This window comes from Sus scrofa, chromosome 14, assembly GCF_054392235.1.
Source record: "Sus scrofa isolate SSC_HxYL_T2T_F1_AM1 chromosome 14, Sscrofa_HxYL_maternal_Yorkshire_Landrace_v2.0, whole genome shotgun sequence".
Classification (NCBI taxonomy): domain Eukaryota; kingdom Metazoa; phylum Chordata; class Mammalia; order Artiodactyla; family Suidae; genus Sus; species Sus scrofa.
In genome coordinates this window covers 128,466,016-128,481,507 of record NC_139396.1, presented here as the reverse complement: position 1 = coordinate 128,481,507, position 15,492 = coordinate 128,466,016, and the positions used below count along the sequence as shown (strand labels likewise).

Sequence of the window (15,492 nt, the reverse complement as noted above, 5' to 3'; positions counted from 1 at the left end):
GGCTATAATGAGTGCCCCAGCACAGAGCTCATCTGAAAGAGTTATTTCCTCCCTCATTCCCTCCTTCCTTTCTCTTCCTTCCTTCCATTCCTTCATTCCTTTCTTTTTCTTTTTAAGTGTTTTGTTTGTTTGTTTGTTCATTTTGAAGGGCCACACCTGTGGGATATGGAAGCTCCCTGGCCAAGGGTTGAATCAGAGCTCCAGGCCACAGCCACAGCCATGGCCACATCCATGTGAGATCTGAGCTGCAACTAAGACCTTACAGCACAGCTCCGGGCAACGCCAGAACCTTAACCCACTGATCAAGACCAGGGATAGAATCCACGTCCTCATGGATAGTAGTTGGTTTCGTTATCACTAAGCCACAAAAAGAACTTCCCTTCTTCCTCTCTTCCTTTATCTTTTTCCTTCTGTCTTTCCTCCTTTCTCTCTCCCCATCTCTCTCTCTTCATCTGCCTTTTTTTTTTTTTTGGATCCTCACATTTAATGCTGTATCTATCCAGATGCTAGTTGAAACTAAGCTAAAGGAACAGCTATTTCAGAGACCACATACGACGAGAGAGAGAGAGAGAGAGAAAGAGAGAGAGAGAGAGAGAGACTGTGCCAAAAATAGTTTAGAAAAGTCAACAAATAAACAGGAAGTTCTCTGGTAGCCCAGCAGTTAAGGATTTGGTGTTGTCACTGCTGTGGCTGGGGTTTGATCCTTGGCCCTGTAACTTTTGCATGCTGCACACACAGCCAAAAAAATTGAAGTTATAGCCTACATAAAGCAGAAAGAAAAAGGAAAACCTATAGCAAGTTAAAACACACACACAGAAAGGGGAGAATCTTATTCTCAGAGTTACCATTTTGTAATATACAAAATAACTAGTTTCCAATCACTTCCAGCGGTCCATACAGAATTTTGAACTTATCAAAGAGAAGAGCACTAACAATTCAGGAAAAGAGAATGTTGACTTCACCTGCATCCACGGGGTGCTCATAATCTTGAAGTTTTCATTAAATTTTTCCAACAAGGTAAGAAAATTTGGATCTGTATAATCAAAACGATTGTGGAAAATGATGGAGCAGATCACATTGCAGGGAGCACAGCCCAGGAGGAAAGTGGGATCACAGGGTGAAGCTAAAGATTTAAAAAGATTTTAAACACATTAAAAAATATATATAAAACTTCTTTGTGGATAATAGGTACTTTTAGAATCTCTAAAGTAATATCTACCTAGAAATTCCCTCATCAGCAAAAATTTCAGCATCCTTAAAATCAATGCATCACTTTTCCCTTAAACATGAATTGACCACCCCATCCTAGTTTGTTTAATAATTATTCTCCGAATACTCTATTTACATCACTGCCTTGACCCAAGGAGCTGGCTATTGTGAAGAGAAGAAAAAAAAGTAAGAGTCATTTTTTAAAACAATAATTCGGGTTATCTATCAGTGATGAATCATATCTGTTTGGTAAGCACATAGAAAATTAAGCATTAATGTAGGAAGGAAGAACTAATTAGGATCTTGAAAACTTTCATACGTAGGGACTAGTTGAAGGAACAACTGGTAGAATCAAGAAAGGAAAAGATTAAAGAGAGAAATCTTCAAGTATCTGAAAGTATAGTGAAAACAAGAAAAAGCCACATATGTAGTCATGAGAAGAAAAACTAATACAAACACAAATTTTAAGACTAGTTTGCCAGAGTTGCCCTCATAGTGCAGCAGAAATGAATCTGACTAGGAACCAGGAGGTTACAGGTTTGATCCCTGCCCTGCACAGTGGGTTACGGATCTGATGTTGCCATGATCTGTGGTGTTACCATGAGCTGTGGTGTAGACTGCAGACATGGCTCGGATCTGGCATTGCTGTGGCTGTGGTATAGGCCAGCAGCTGGGAACCTCCATAAGCTACAGGTGCAGCCCTAAAAAGACAAAAAAAAAATTCCAGATTTCAAAGATTTGTATGCCTAAAACAAAAGTAAATAAGAATTCTTCACTTCAAACTTAAGTCACAGGGCAAACAAGGAAGGTTAAATTGATAACTGGAGTCCTTTTGTTTCTTTATTGCAATATGGCAAGGGGTGGGGTGGGAAAGCAATGTCCTGCTTTAAGAAACAGGGACCCTCACCACCATTCAGCCCTCACATTTCACTTATTTGGACAGATTCTTCCCTCTATGGAATTCTAGGATATTGTTAAATATAACAACCAACAGAATACCTTATGTTCTTCAAATTTTGAATATAGATCAATTCCACCACTTTACAGATAAAATAATTAAAGCAGAGGAAAGGAGCTTTCTTTTTTATTGGCCAATACTTAAATGAAACTGCTATAGTCAAATAAATGATCAATTTTTTTAATGGCCACACTGGCAGCACATGGATGTTCAGGAGCTGGGAACAAACCTGGACCTCCACAGCAACCCAAGCCACTGCAGTTGGATTTTTGATTAATTTATCGGGAACTCCTTCTAAATTTTATATGCAAAAAAATCACATCATAATGCAATTAAGTGTGACATATCAAAGTGCTTGAGAAGAAATGATCGTGAATTTAATACTAGGAATCCCACATAGTTAACTGGTCCTCTGCCAGGCTCCTTTTCAGCTGAAACATATCCATTCATTAAGCTTCTAGAAAAACTTATTTTAGAAGGTAGGGGATAATTCAAGAAGTCTGTAAGATTTCTTTTGGTGTGTGGGACAGCTAAAATATGATGTTTATCTTTCACTTCATTGGAGAGAGAGAGTTAAGAAGCAGGTAATTTAGAATCTAGACTGAAAATCAGATTCATCATGACAAGCACTTCATAGGTCAGTACAGCTGCCACTAGGGGGTAAAAAAATTGCCATGAACATTCTAACCCCAAATCCAATTGTGTTAAAATGTCCTTGGGGGGTTATTTTTGTTCAGATGTGAACCCAACATCAGGAAATGACTGCCAATGAAAAGTATGTTACCCATACTTCCCAAGAGGAGGGGGCACAGCACACAGGGCCACAGGTGGAAGCACCAAGGTTGACCAGGAGGCAGAAGAAACAAGCAGAGAGCACAGGACAGAGCCTTTACTGGGGTTTTCATGGACTACATAAACTAAGAAGAGTGGATTGGCTGGCTAAGTTTAGAATTGGTAGTTTGGTTAATTTCACAGGGCTCTAGGATATAGGACCCTGGTGGCCCCTGGGTTCATTGAGGGCAGGCAGAATATTGTTTTGGTGTGTAATGGTTTCACAAAGAAGGTGAGGGGAGGGAAAGAAGGGGGGGTATGGGCTTTGGATGGGTTGATTGAAAAATCAAAGCCATGGTGTAGACAAGATGTTTTGCTCTGTCTCAGAATTTAACCCTAAGAGAGAGAGTTGGTCCCTGGTTCTGCAAGGCCCCAAAGATGTCAAAGGACCATAAAACAGAGACAATAAAAACCATTATCATTAGGAGATCCCTTTGTGGCTCAGCAGTTGATGAAACTAACTAATATCCATGAAGATTTGGGTTTGATTCCTGGCCTTGCCCAGTTGGTTGAGGATTGGCATTGCCATGAGCTGTGGTGTAGGTCAAATATGTGGCTTGGATCTGGCATTGCTGTGGCTGTGGTGTAGGCTGGCAGCTATAGCTCTGATTCCACCCCTAGCCTGTGAACCTCCATATCCAGCACGTGCAGCCCTAAAAAAATATATATATATATGGTAGATAAAGAATGCTGAAAACAGTGAGTTCCCATTGTTGCTCAGAAGAAAACACACCCAACTAGTCTCCATGAGGATGTGGGTTCAATCTTTGGCCCCACTTACTGATTTAAGGGTCCAGCACTGCCATGAGCTGCGGCATGGGTTGCAGACATGGCTCAGATCTGGCATTCCTGTGGCTGTGGTGTGGGCTGGCAGCTGTATCTCCAATTTGACCTCTGTCCTGGGAACTTCCAGATGCTGCACTTGTGGCCCTAAACACACACACACACACACACACACACACACACAAAACCACTGGAGTGAGAAGCAAGTAATAGGGAAGGCAGGGTCATGAATTACTAATATTAGTTGAAATCTAGTTAAATTATTATATAACCTGGTATTTGTGTAATGTTCAGGATTATGCTTTTGCATCAATGTCTTAAATATAAATAAAAAAATGCTGTATGTAGGGAGCAACATTAAATAACTCAAGCTGATAATTTTAAAATATCTGTTTACATGGAAATCACAACTGATGAGATCTGCCCTAATGGATGCCTAAGCAAGTAAAACCACATAAAATAATCATTATTAGCCAGAACAGCAGGCAATGGGTCTCAGAAGAAAGCCTCAGACACATAAGTGAGGCTGACCAAACAAATAGAGCCCAATTAAGTTAAAGCACATGTCATTTGTTTCATGCTCCAAAGGGCATGATGAGGGCATTCCCACCCTGTCCACTTGACAAGTATTCCCTGGTGATATGTTCTGGAATAGATAACGCACATATACACTATGGGAAAAGAACTGTCCTCTATACTAAAAAAAAAAAAAAAAAAAAAAATGAGACTTAAAACCTTCTTCCTGTATGACATAATGATTGAAAACAAAGATCTCAAAACAGAATAGGATTAAATGACATTTCAATCCACACTGTGTGCACCATCATAAGTGTACAAACACAAGAAGCGCAGATACACAAAACTCCCCTGGCTCTGCTTCACACCCCCCTCCTCCACACGATGGACAACAACCACAGCCCATATGGAAGATGTGGCTGCCCGGAAATGTCTCCAAAGACATCACAGGAGAGAGAGAGAGAGCACGCTGTTAAGGTCAGAGTTGCAGATCACAGCCTCACCCACCATTGGTTTTTCTCAACTCCTCCACAAGGCAGCAGGCTTCCTCTTGAATGCGTTCCTCAATGCTTCTCTTCCCCATCCCAAAATTCCGCAGGGTCATGATGGAGAAGCGCCGGGTCTCCTTCCATCTGTTTCCATTGCTGAAGATGATTCCTACCAGGAGGAGAAGCAGAAACTAGGAGGGAGGTCCCAGGCAGGGAGGACTGAGCTGACACTTGGCCTCCTCACAGAAGGACCAAGCTGTTCCAGAGGACTCTTCAAAATTTTCCAACCTCCCCACCCCCATTACTAATGCTGAACATGCACACCTACCATGCCCTTTATTAACTCTCTCAGCCATTGGGAAATGGCCCCTTCCAGAAAACTCCTCTCCCGCATCAATTAGGGCTTCTTTCATTGCTTCATATCCATGCAACACAACAGTAGGCTTCAAGCCAAGATACACCATATACACAGGGCCATAAACTTTTGAGAGCTGGGAAATGGAAAGAAAATGCAAATATTAGCAAAAGAAGTCACAATTTCATCTATTTTACTCATGGTTAAGATTGCGATCAACATTGTATTGTTGAAGATTTTATTGACATATATAACTTCAAGCATTTCTGGATCTTACATATAAATATGGTGAAAAAGCAACATCCATTCATGATTAAATAAAAGAAACTCTGACCCAAGTGGGTAGAGAGGGAACATACCATAACATAATAAAGCAGAAGACCACAATGTACATTTTTTCAAAGAAGAGATTCAGATGGGCAACAGACACAAGAAAAGATGCTCAACATTGCTATTAGAGTAATGTAAATCAAAACCACAATGAGAGTCCACCTAACTCCAGTCAGAATGGCTATCAACAAAATGTCTACAAACAATAAATGCTGGAGAGGGTATGGAGGAAAGGGGACCCTCCTACACTGTTGATGAGAATGTGAAGTTCTACAGCCACTATACAAAACTGCATAGAGATGCCTTTAAAAACTAAAAATAGAACTACCATATGATCCGGCCATTCCACTCCAGGGTACATATCCAGAAAAAAACAAAAGCTGTAATTCAAAAAGTTACCTGCACCCCAGTGCTAATAGCAGTGCTATTTACAACAGACAATACATGGAAGCAACCCAAGTCCCCATCAACAGACAACTGGTTTAGGCATATTGTAGAAAAGCAAGTCAAAACTACAGTGAGATACCACCTCACACTGGCCAGAATGGTCATCAATAAAGAGTCTACAGGGAGTTCCCTGGTGGCCTAGCAGTTATGGATCTGGCATTGTCACTGTTGTGGCCTGGGTCACTGCTGTAGCACAGGTTTAATCTCTGGCCCAGGAATTCATGTATGCTGTGGCACAGCCAAAAAATTAAAAAGTCATCAAGTAACAAACACTGGAGGGGTGTGGAAAAGAGAACCCTCTGCACTGCTGGAGGGAATATAAATTGGTGCAGCTGCTATAGAAAACAGTATGGAGGTTCCTCAAAAACATAAATATAGAAGTGCCATATAATATCGTGCAGCAGACCCATTCCTAGGCATATATCAGGAGAAAACTCTCAGGTAAAAAGATATGGAGTTCCTGTTGGGGTTCAGCAGGTTACGAACCTGATATGGTATTCTTGAGGATGTGGGTTTGATACCTCACTCACTGGGTTAAGGATCCGGCCTTGCCGCAAACCACAGCACAGGCCACAGATGCAGCTCAGATATGGCATTGCTGTGGCAGTGGTGCAGGCCAGCAGCTGAAGCTCCAATTCAACCCCTAATCTTGGAAGCTCTATTTGCCACAGGTGTGGCCCTTAAAAAAGAATAGGATACATGCATGTCTATGTTTATACCTGCACTATTTACAATAAATAAGACATGGAAACAACCTAAATGTCCATGAACAAATGAGTAAACTAAGAAGACGTGGTACATGTGTACAATGGAATATTAATCAGCAATAAAAAGAATGAAATAATGCCTTTTGCAGCAACATGGATGGACCTAGAGATTATCACACCAAGTAAATTAGACAGAGAAAGACAAATACCATATGACATCATTATATGTGGAATCTAAAATATGACATAAATGAAAATTAAATTAAAAAGAGTTCTCTTGTGGTACAATGAGTTAAGGATCCAGCGTTGTCACTGCAGCAGCTTGAGTCGCTGCTGAGGCACAGTTCCATCCCTGGCCTGGAAACTTCCCCAAGTGGTGGGCAGAGCCAAAAAAAAAAGAAGAAGAAGCAAAGAAACAGAAACAGACTCACAAAAATTTATCATTACCAAAGAGGGGAGGGGGGACAAATTAGAGGTATGGGATTAACAGATGCAAACTACTACATGTAAAAGGTAAGCAACAAGGATTTACTTCATGGCACAGATACTTATACTTGCTATCTTGTTACAGACCTCCACCAAGATGCTGGTGCCCATACTGGAGTGCATTTCCCTGTGTGGTGGTTTGCTATCCCAAGCAGGTCAAGGCTCTACCCCACTCCACTGATCAGGGGTTGCTCGCATTGCAGGCCACTTGGGGGCTGCTCAAGGAGTTCTTCCCCCAAGAGGGGTGCCAAGATAGAGAACCAGGGGCTGTCTGAGCAGGGAATTGTGGGCAGCATTCCCCAGAGGCTTTGACACTGTCTTGCTTCACACAATTGACTGGCTGGTGCCCTTGGGCCTGTTTCCATCTCAGAAGTGAACCACAAGGTGATCACACTGGTGGGAGGTGCCACTGTGCCTCTGGATGGCAAAAGCAGGGGTACTGCCCAGCATGCACAGGGGAGGGCTCTGCACTCAGAGAGCATGCAAAGCAATGTGCAACCCTGCACCGAGGGCTCCAGGCCTGCATGGCTAGTCACTGGGAGCTCTTCTTTAATGGATTTACCTGGGGCAGCTTCAAGGTGACGGACCTTTTGGCCTAGTACCAGAAGCAGCCCCTGGGGGACTTCCTAGCCACAGTGGGCATCCACTTCCTCATGGGCTCACTGCTGAGGTGCAGAGTGGGCCGACTCAACTTAAGATCCAGGAGGAATGAGTTTGGCCAAGTATTTATACCAGGTGCTCCAAGCCTACTATTTCTGCTACCTGTTCCAGGGTTATGGATGCCAGGCCCAATGGGGTGGATCTGATCATGTCTGGATCGGAGTTCATCCACAAGTTGACAGGAGAAGACAGTTTTAGATTCTCTGTACCTCTGATTACAAATACAACTGGAGGAAAACTGGGAATCCTGACTGTACTACTGTTGGGCTATACATGTGAATTGTATCCATGTTTTGAGACAGGAGAATAATTTGGTAGAAAGGTACCTGAAGCTCTTCACTTTTATGCCACTTCCAGAAACTGACCATAATGTGGTTGCATGTCAAAGAGCCAGAAAAGCAGGGCCCTCAGAAATGACTTGGCTACAGAAGTAACAAAGCTTGTTCATGGACAAGAAGGACTGGACTCAGCTAAAAGGTCTACACAAGCCCTTTATCAAAGCAGCATAGATGCCCTGGAGCTCATGCCTGATCAAGAGTTAACAGAGTTGTTGAAACAAGCTTCATTTTCCAAATTAGTTCTTGAACCTGGAACAGCCTCCCTAGATGCATGCAGCAAAGGAAATGCCATTCCCCAGGGTGTCAACTGATGACAGAAAGCAAAGTCAGTATAAATCACAGACAAGTAACAAATCCTCAGAATGTTTTAGTTATTGGACAACATATTCTTAAGAATGGACTTTCATTACTTAAAATAGGAACAAGGGGTTTCTGAAATGGCTTCAACTTGGTTGAAAAATCCTTCTGGTGGCTCAGACTTAAAATCATTCATTTTCAAGACATATGAACTTATATCTTCACTTACACAAATCAAACAGCAGAGAATGGAATATACTCTAGGCCTCACAGCATGAGTAATTTCATTATTTATATAGGCTGCTTATGTTTGTGTAATAGTGGGATATTTTATTTCCTGATACTTAAACATCAAGAACTGTCATAGGAAAGCATGATTTCTGGGGTAAATCTCTTTCAATAATTAGTCTTCTTGAAAAACTAAATGCTGTCTTGCTATCCTGCCTTTCTTGCTCTTTTGGAGATGAGGAGGAACAATGAAAAAAAGGTAGTCTAAGAAATTGGGGGTACTTTTATAACAGGTGTATATCTTACTGGATAAATTGGAGACATTTCTCCAAGGAAGATATACAGATGACCAACAAGCACTAGAAATAATGCTCCACATCCCTGATTGTTAGAGAAATGCAAGTCAAAACTACCATGAGGTAGCACCTCATACCAGTCAGAATGGTCATCATTAATAAGTCCACAAATAACGAGCACTGGAGGTGGTGTAGAGAAAAGGGAACCCTCCTGCACTGTTGGTAGGAATGTAAGCTTGTACAGCCACTATGGAGAACAGTATGGAGGTATCTTAGAAATCTATACATAGAACTACCATATGACCCAGCAATCCCACTCTTGGGCATCTATCCGGACAAAACTCTACTTAAAAGAGACACATGCACCCGCATGTTCATTGCAGCTCTATTTACAATGGCCAAGAGCTGGTAACAACCCAAATGTCCATTGACAGATGATTGGATTCAGAAGATGTGGTATACATACACAATGGAATACTACTCAGCCATAAAAAAGAACGACATAATGCCATTTGCAGCAACATGGATGGAACTAGAGACTCTCATGCTGAGTGAATTCAGTCAGAAAGAGAAAGACAAATACCATATGATATCACACATATCTGGTATCTAATATCCAGCGCAAATGGACCTTTCCACAGAAAAGAAAATCATGGACTTGGAGAATAGACTTGTGGTTGCTCAGGGGGAGAGGGAGAGAGTGGGAAGGATTGGGAGCTTGGGGTGAAGAGATGCAAACTATTGCTCATGGAATGGATTTACAATGAGATCCTGCTGTGTAGCTCTGAGAACTATGTCTAGATACTTATAACACAGCATGACAATGGGAGAAAAATTTATGTATACATATATGTGTAACTGGGTCCTCATGCTGTACAGTGGGAAAAAATTATGTTGGGGGAAATAACAATAAAAAATAAGTTAAAAAATTTTTAAAGGATAAAGGAAAGTAATTTGGGGTACCCTTATAACAGCTGTATATCTCACTGGATTTTTGCTGTTTGTTTATGAAAGTAATACAGACCTCCTTTAAAAAGGAAAAAAGATAAAAGACGACATAATTGGCATTAGAAATTACAGGAGAAATGGTTTCTTTTCAAAAAAAGAACAAAAATGCCTAAGTTGACTTGATTTTTCAGAAAGTTTCTTAATCAGTTTTCCAGTCCATTGCCTTTGTTTCTGAATAATTACAATCACTCACAGCCATGGATTTTTTCTTACTTAGTAAAAAATGTAGGAATGTTTTATAAATTTATGAGCTTTCAGTTTTAATTGTCAAATTATGTCCCCAAGCGATTGCTACTTGAGATAAACTGAAAAGTTAAGGAACAAACAAGATAAAATAGAATGTAATCATATGAGAGCATCAAAAGATAAAAGGAATAAAAAAGTTCAGGTCAAATTAAAGGATTTAGAATCAAGACTTAGTTGGGAGTTCTCGTTGTAGCACATCAGAAAAAAATCCCACCCTCATCCACACATAAGGATGCGGGTTTGATCCCCAGCCTTGCTCACTGGGTGGGTGATCTGGCATTTCCATGAGCTGTGGTGAAGTTCACAGATGCGCCTCAGATCCCATGTTGCTGTGGCTGTGGTGTAGGCCACAGCTGTAGCTCCAATTCAAACCCTACCCTAGGAACTTCCACATGCTGCTGCTGTGGGTGCAGCACTTAAAAAAAAGGATTTAGTAAATTAAGCTCTATATTCATTATGCAAGTTGCTCCTCAAGAACTGTTTCCAACATCTGAAAAATCAAGATGACAACACCCATCTTTTCCCTGAGAATCATGTGAAATACAAACACACACATAAAATGGTTTACAGTGAGGTTTGTTCTAGAAAATCTGACAGGCAGCAAAGCATGGCTTTAGATTCAGATTCTAGCCATTTACTACCTGGATTACTTGGAGCAAGTCACTATCTTCATATGCAGAAATAGAGATGTAATAATACTTATGTCATGTACAAAAAACTATTTGGAAAAAAGTCATACAATGTTCATACAGTTTAAGCTGTATTGCTATATTCTGAAGTAGATTTAATTGTTAACAAAGCTATAGTTTATTAGTTCCCACTGTGGCTCAGCGGTAATGAACCTGAATAGTATCCATGAGAACTCGAGTTCAATTCCTGACCTCACTCAGTGGGTTAAGGATCCAGCATTGCACTGAGCTGTGGTGTAGATCACAGATATGGCTGGGATCCAGCATTGGCGGGGCTGTGGGGTAAGCTGGCAGCTACATCTCCAATTCAACCCCTAACCTGGAAACTTCCATATGCAGGTCAAGTTAGGAAGAATTTATTTGTTGACACACAGTAATATCACTTCATATCGGCAACGTCATTTACACAGTAAGAACATACAGGTGTCCATTATGATGTCAGAGATCATCTCTACATTTCAGAACTTCACTCAGTTTGAGGACCAACAAAAGATTTTCTCTTTCCATACTTCCCTTGACTCTGTTTTTCTTTGTACAAGGTTTGTGGTACTAGCAAGTGCATCACCATATCAGGTAACATTTTCAGCTTGAAATGTGTTTTGTCCACTGGAGAAAGGTGCATTATATGTTTCTTTTTTCCCCTTACAAATTCAAAAAGCTAGACTAGAATAGCAGTTATCTGATCTATCTGAAATAAGTAAGTCATGGATGGGTATAAATTCAAAACTGATGTTTGATGATGGCAGAGTGATTTTTTTTTAATTTTTTGTCTTTTTTTTTGGTCTTTTTTGCCTTTTTAGGGCCACACCAGTGGCATATGGAGATTCCCAGGCTAGGGGTCTAATTGGACTTGTAGCCACTAGACTATGCCAGAGCCACAGCAAGAGGAATCTGATCCATGTCTGCAACCTACACCACAGCTCACGGCAACTATGGATCCTTAACCCATTGAGCAAAGCCTGGGATCGATCCTGCAACTTCATGGTTCCTGGTCGGATTTGTCTTTGCTATGTCATGATGGGAATTCCAGCAGGGTGATTTGAAAGTGTGCTAACAAACATTTTGGTAGCACGTATTCTTTAGTTTTTTTTTTAACTTTATGGCCATATTTGGGGCATATGAAAGTTCCCAGGCCAGGGAATGAATCCAAGCCACAGCTGCTACCTATGCCTCAGCTGAGGATTCTTAACCCCCCACACCAGGCCAGGGGTCAAAGCCAAACCTCTGCAGAAACCTGAGCTCCTGCAGTTGGGGTCTTAACACACTATGCCACAGCAGGAACTCCAGGAAGCTTGTATTCTATGAAGATGGATTCAAAATGGTACCATATTATATCACACTGAATCTGTTTATGTTTGGGCGTTTTTTTCTTTTGTTTTGTTTTCTTCAGTTGTCTTTTAGGGCCATATGGTGGCATATGGAGGTTCCCAGGCTAGGGATCAAATCAGAGCCATAGCCACTGGCCTACACCACCTCCACAGCAACGCCAGATATGAGCCACATCTACAACCTACACCACAGCTCATGGCAATGCTAGATCCTTAACACACTGAGTGAAGACAGGGCTCAAACCTGTGTCCTCATGGATGCTAGTTGGGTTCATTAACCATTGAGCCATGATGGGAGCTCCTGAATCTGTATACGTTGAGTTCAGGTGCTGAACCTATTGTTTCTTAGTAAATAGGTAGCAGTAGCTAAATATAAAAGACACAGCAATATTGTTCCTGCCAATATCCCTTCATACATGTCATTACTTTAAATTTTTTGGTATCTTCAATATATAATTTCTCTTACAACTTGTAATTTGTAGTAAGAACTACCTGTGGAATTGTAGTAAAATATCTATATTTTCTAAACCTTTCTCTCAGCCCCTGAAGGCCTTTAGGAGTATGTGTGTGTATACAGATATTTGTCTTTAAATAATAAGCCTTCACCCTCTTTTTATTTTTAAAAAAATCTTGTAATAATCTATAACGGAATATAATCTGCTCTGGAAAAAACTGAATCACTATTCTGTGCACCTGAAATTAATGCAATATTGTAAATCAACTATACTTCAATAAAAGATTTTTAAAAGATACATATGATGGTGATTAATAATAACCTCTGAGGTCCCAGGCCATGGCCTGGGCAATTGGTACTCATCATCATATCACTACTTTGAGCTAAGTTTCTTTACTCTGTCTTATGGGTGAAGAGATTAAGATTCAAAGAATTTCCTATTTATTTCCAGTGTCTCACAGGTAATAAATAGAAGAACCAAGTTTCAACACTGTGTCCTTGACCTCTGATGCTTGAGCAATTTATCTGTTCCCATGACTACCTTGGATACTGACTGTTTCAGGACCACTCGAAAGCTCATCCCACAGGGATTCTGACTCAGTAATGATAAGAGCTAGAAATCTATATTTTTAAAAACCACCCCAGATATCTCAAATGCCCTGTCCAGTTTGAAATCTGCTGGTATTACTAAAACATAATGCAAGCATCACAGAGGCAGTGCCAGGTCACGCAGCATCTCATGGAAGAACATTTCTTGCATCCTGCAGCATGCAGTAGCTTTGTGCAGAATCCAAAAGGACTTTGTTACCATCCAGCTAGCCCTGAATAATTACTTTTTTCTTTCATTTGCTCATACTTGTCCTGATCCCACGCTATTTCCTTAACATCAGGCAAAAAATGCTCCCTCACAGAAGTCCAATTTTCATGTCTGTTTGGAAAAAAAACACAAAGTTCATAGGGTAGGTGCCTTCTTGAGTGAACTCTCTAATCACAAAACACTTCCCCTGCCATTAACCTTCAGCCAATGGTGATGAAACAAAGAAGGGAAGGAATGCTTGCCTTTTATTATTATTCTTTTGACATTATTATTTTGATTCTGCCATACAAAGACCTGTAGTTCCCATTGTGGCTCAGCGGGTTATAAACCCAACTAGTGTCCATAAGAATGCTGGTTCAATCTCTGGCCTCACTCAGTGGGTTAAGGATGCGGTGTTTCTGTGAGCTATTGTGTAATTTTCAGACCTGGCCCAGATCCCATATTGCTGTGGCTGTAGTATAGGCTGGCAGCTGCAGCTCCTATTCAACCCCTAGCCTTGGAATTTTCACATGCTGTAGGTACAGCCCCAAAATGCAAAAAGAAGGGAAAAAAAGGGAAGGAACCTTCGTCTTTTGTCATGTTATTCATTATTTTGATTCTACCATGTTATTCCACTAGTCTTGACAATAGCAGATCAAAATTAGTTCTGCCACAGGAGTAATGTTTTAAAATGACACATTTTGGGAGTTTCCATCATGGCACAGTGGAAACAAATCCGACTACAAACCATGGAGTTGTGGATTTGATCCCTGGCCTTGCTCAGTGGGTTAAGGATCCAACATTGTGAGCTGTGGTGTAGGTCACAGACATGGCTCAGATCTGGCATTGCTGTTGCTGTGGCTGTAGGCCAGGGGCTACAGCTCCAATTAGACCCTTAGCCTGGGAACCTACATATGCCATGGGTGTGGCCCTAAAAAGACAAAAAGAAATTATTTCAATATACTTTACTAAATATATTTTATTTAAAAGTAGTTGTTGACTTACCTTTTGCAATCCAAAGGGATGTAGAACATACTTACGTTGCTTAAGGATTTGCTGATGTTCTTAACATCTAACTGTAGGATATTTCCAAGAATTGGGAGAGGAGTCGGGCCAGGCGGGAGCTTCCCCTTCCCAGAACTCTGTTTCCAGAGTGAGAGGAGAAGCAGACAGGAGAGACAGAGCACCAGGACCACAGCCCCATCCATGATGCCCTCTCTCCTTAGACAACTGGGAGCCTGAAATCTAAAGCTTTTTTATAACGGTCCTGCTATTAACTTTTGACTCTCTGACTCATAAAGTGAACAATTAGCTAGGTCTACTTTAAAGTCTTTCGAAGGGACTTTGGCCCCATGATGAAGATTAAACTGTGGTGTTCTTTGCTCTTGCCCTTGTTCCAGTGCCTTATCAGAAACATTCTGTTTTAATAGGTGTGGGGTGGAGCCCAGGTTAACACTCCAGGTGATTGAAAACAAGTGAAATAAATTGCTCAACATTCTGGACTCTCAGATTAACAACCAGTTGAGAATTTACGACTTTTATGGCAATACTTTATATTAAAAAATGCTTAGCTTTAATGCTTTATCAAACATTAGTATACTTTGTCCTTGAAAATAAAATCCTTTTGAAATATTTTAGCATAATATGCTAACATTATAGCTTCCTAAATATAAACTAGGTAATATAATTCATATATCTTGAAAGTTCAAACATGTATCCAGTAATGAACTAAATTGATACACATTTCTAACCTTAAACTATCTTCCTCCCCTCAAGAACAAAACTGGAAGTAATTTAAAATTTTTACTTTTCATATAGGGAAATTCAGCAAGAACAGGAGATGCGTCCAGTGTCATATAGCTCAGAAGTGACAAAACAGGGATTTGAACTAATATCTTCTAAGGTCCATTGTGGTCTACCATGGCTTGCACCACTGCTGTCTCAAGAACAATTTGAGGAAAACAAAACCACCGCCCCAAAATATAAGCTTCTCTGAATACACACCCTGCTGAATGTCCACAGAATAACAAGGTTCACACTAA

General features: G+C 40.7%; 1 protein-coding gene and 1 pseudogene across 1 annotated transcript in view; one reads left to right on the top strand and one right to left on the bottom strand.

The window, feature by feature from the left end:
* Nucleotides 1-14,697, bottom strand: part of CYP2C297 (cytochrome P450 family 2 subfamily C member 297) — a 44,523-nt gene extending 29,826 nt beyond the window's left edge. The window contains exons 1-4 of the mRNA XM_021074019.2: nt 14,491-14,697; nt 5,114-5,276; nt 4,805-4,954; nt 963-1,123 (exon numbers count right to left, since the gene is read on the bottom strand). Coding sequence (XP_020929678.2) covers nt 963-1,123; nt 4,805-4,954; nt 5,114-5,276; nt 14,491-14,658 — 642 coding nt within the window. The 5' untranslated portion in view covers nt 14,659-14,697. The remainder of the gene's footprint in view (nt 1-962; nt 1,124-4,804; nt 4,955-5,113; nt 5,277-14,490) is intronic.
* Nucleotides 7,447-8,627, top strand: LOC146396992 (tyrosine--tRNA ligase, mitochondrial pseudogene; annotated as a pseudogene).
* Nucleotides 14,698-15,492: the final 795 nt, after the last annotated feature.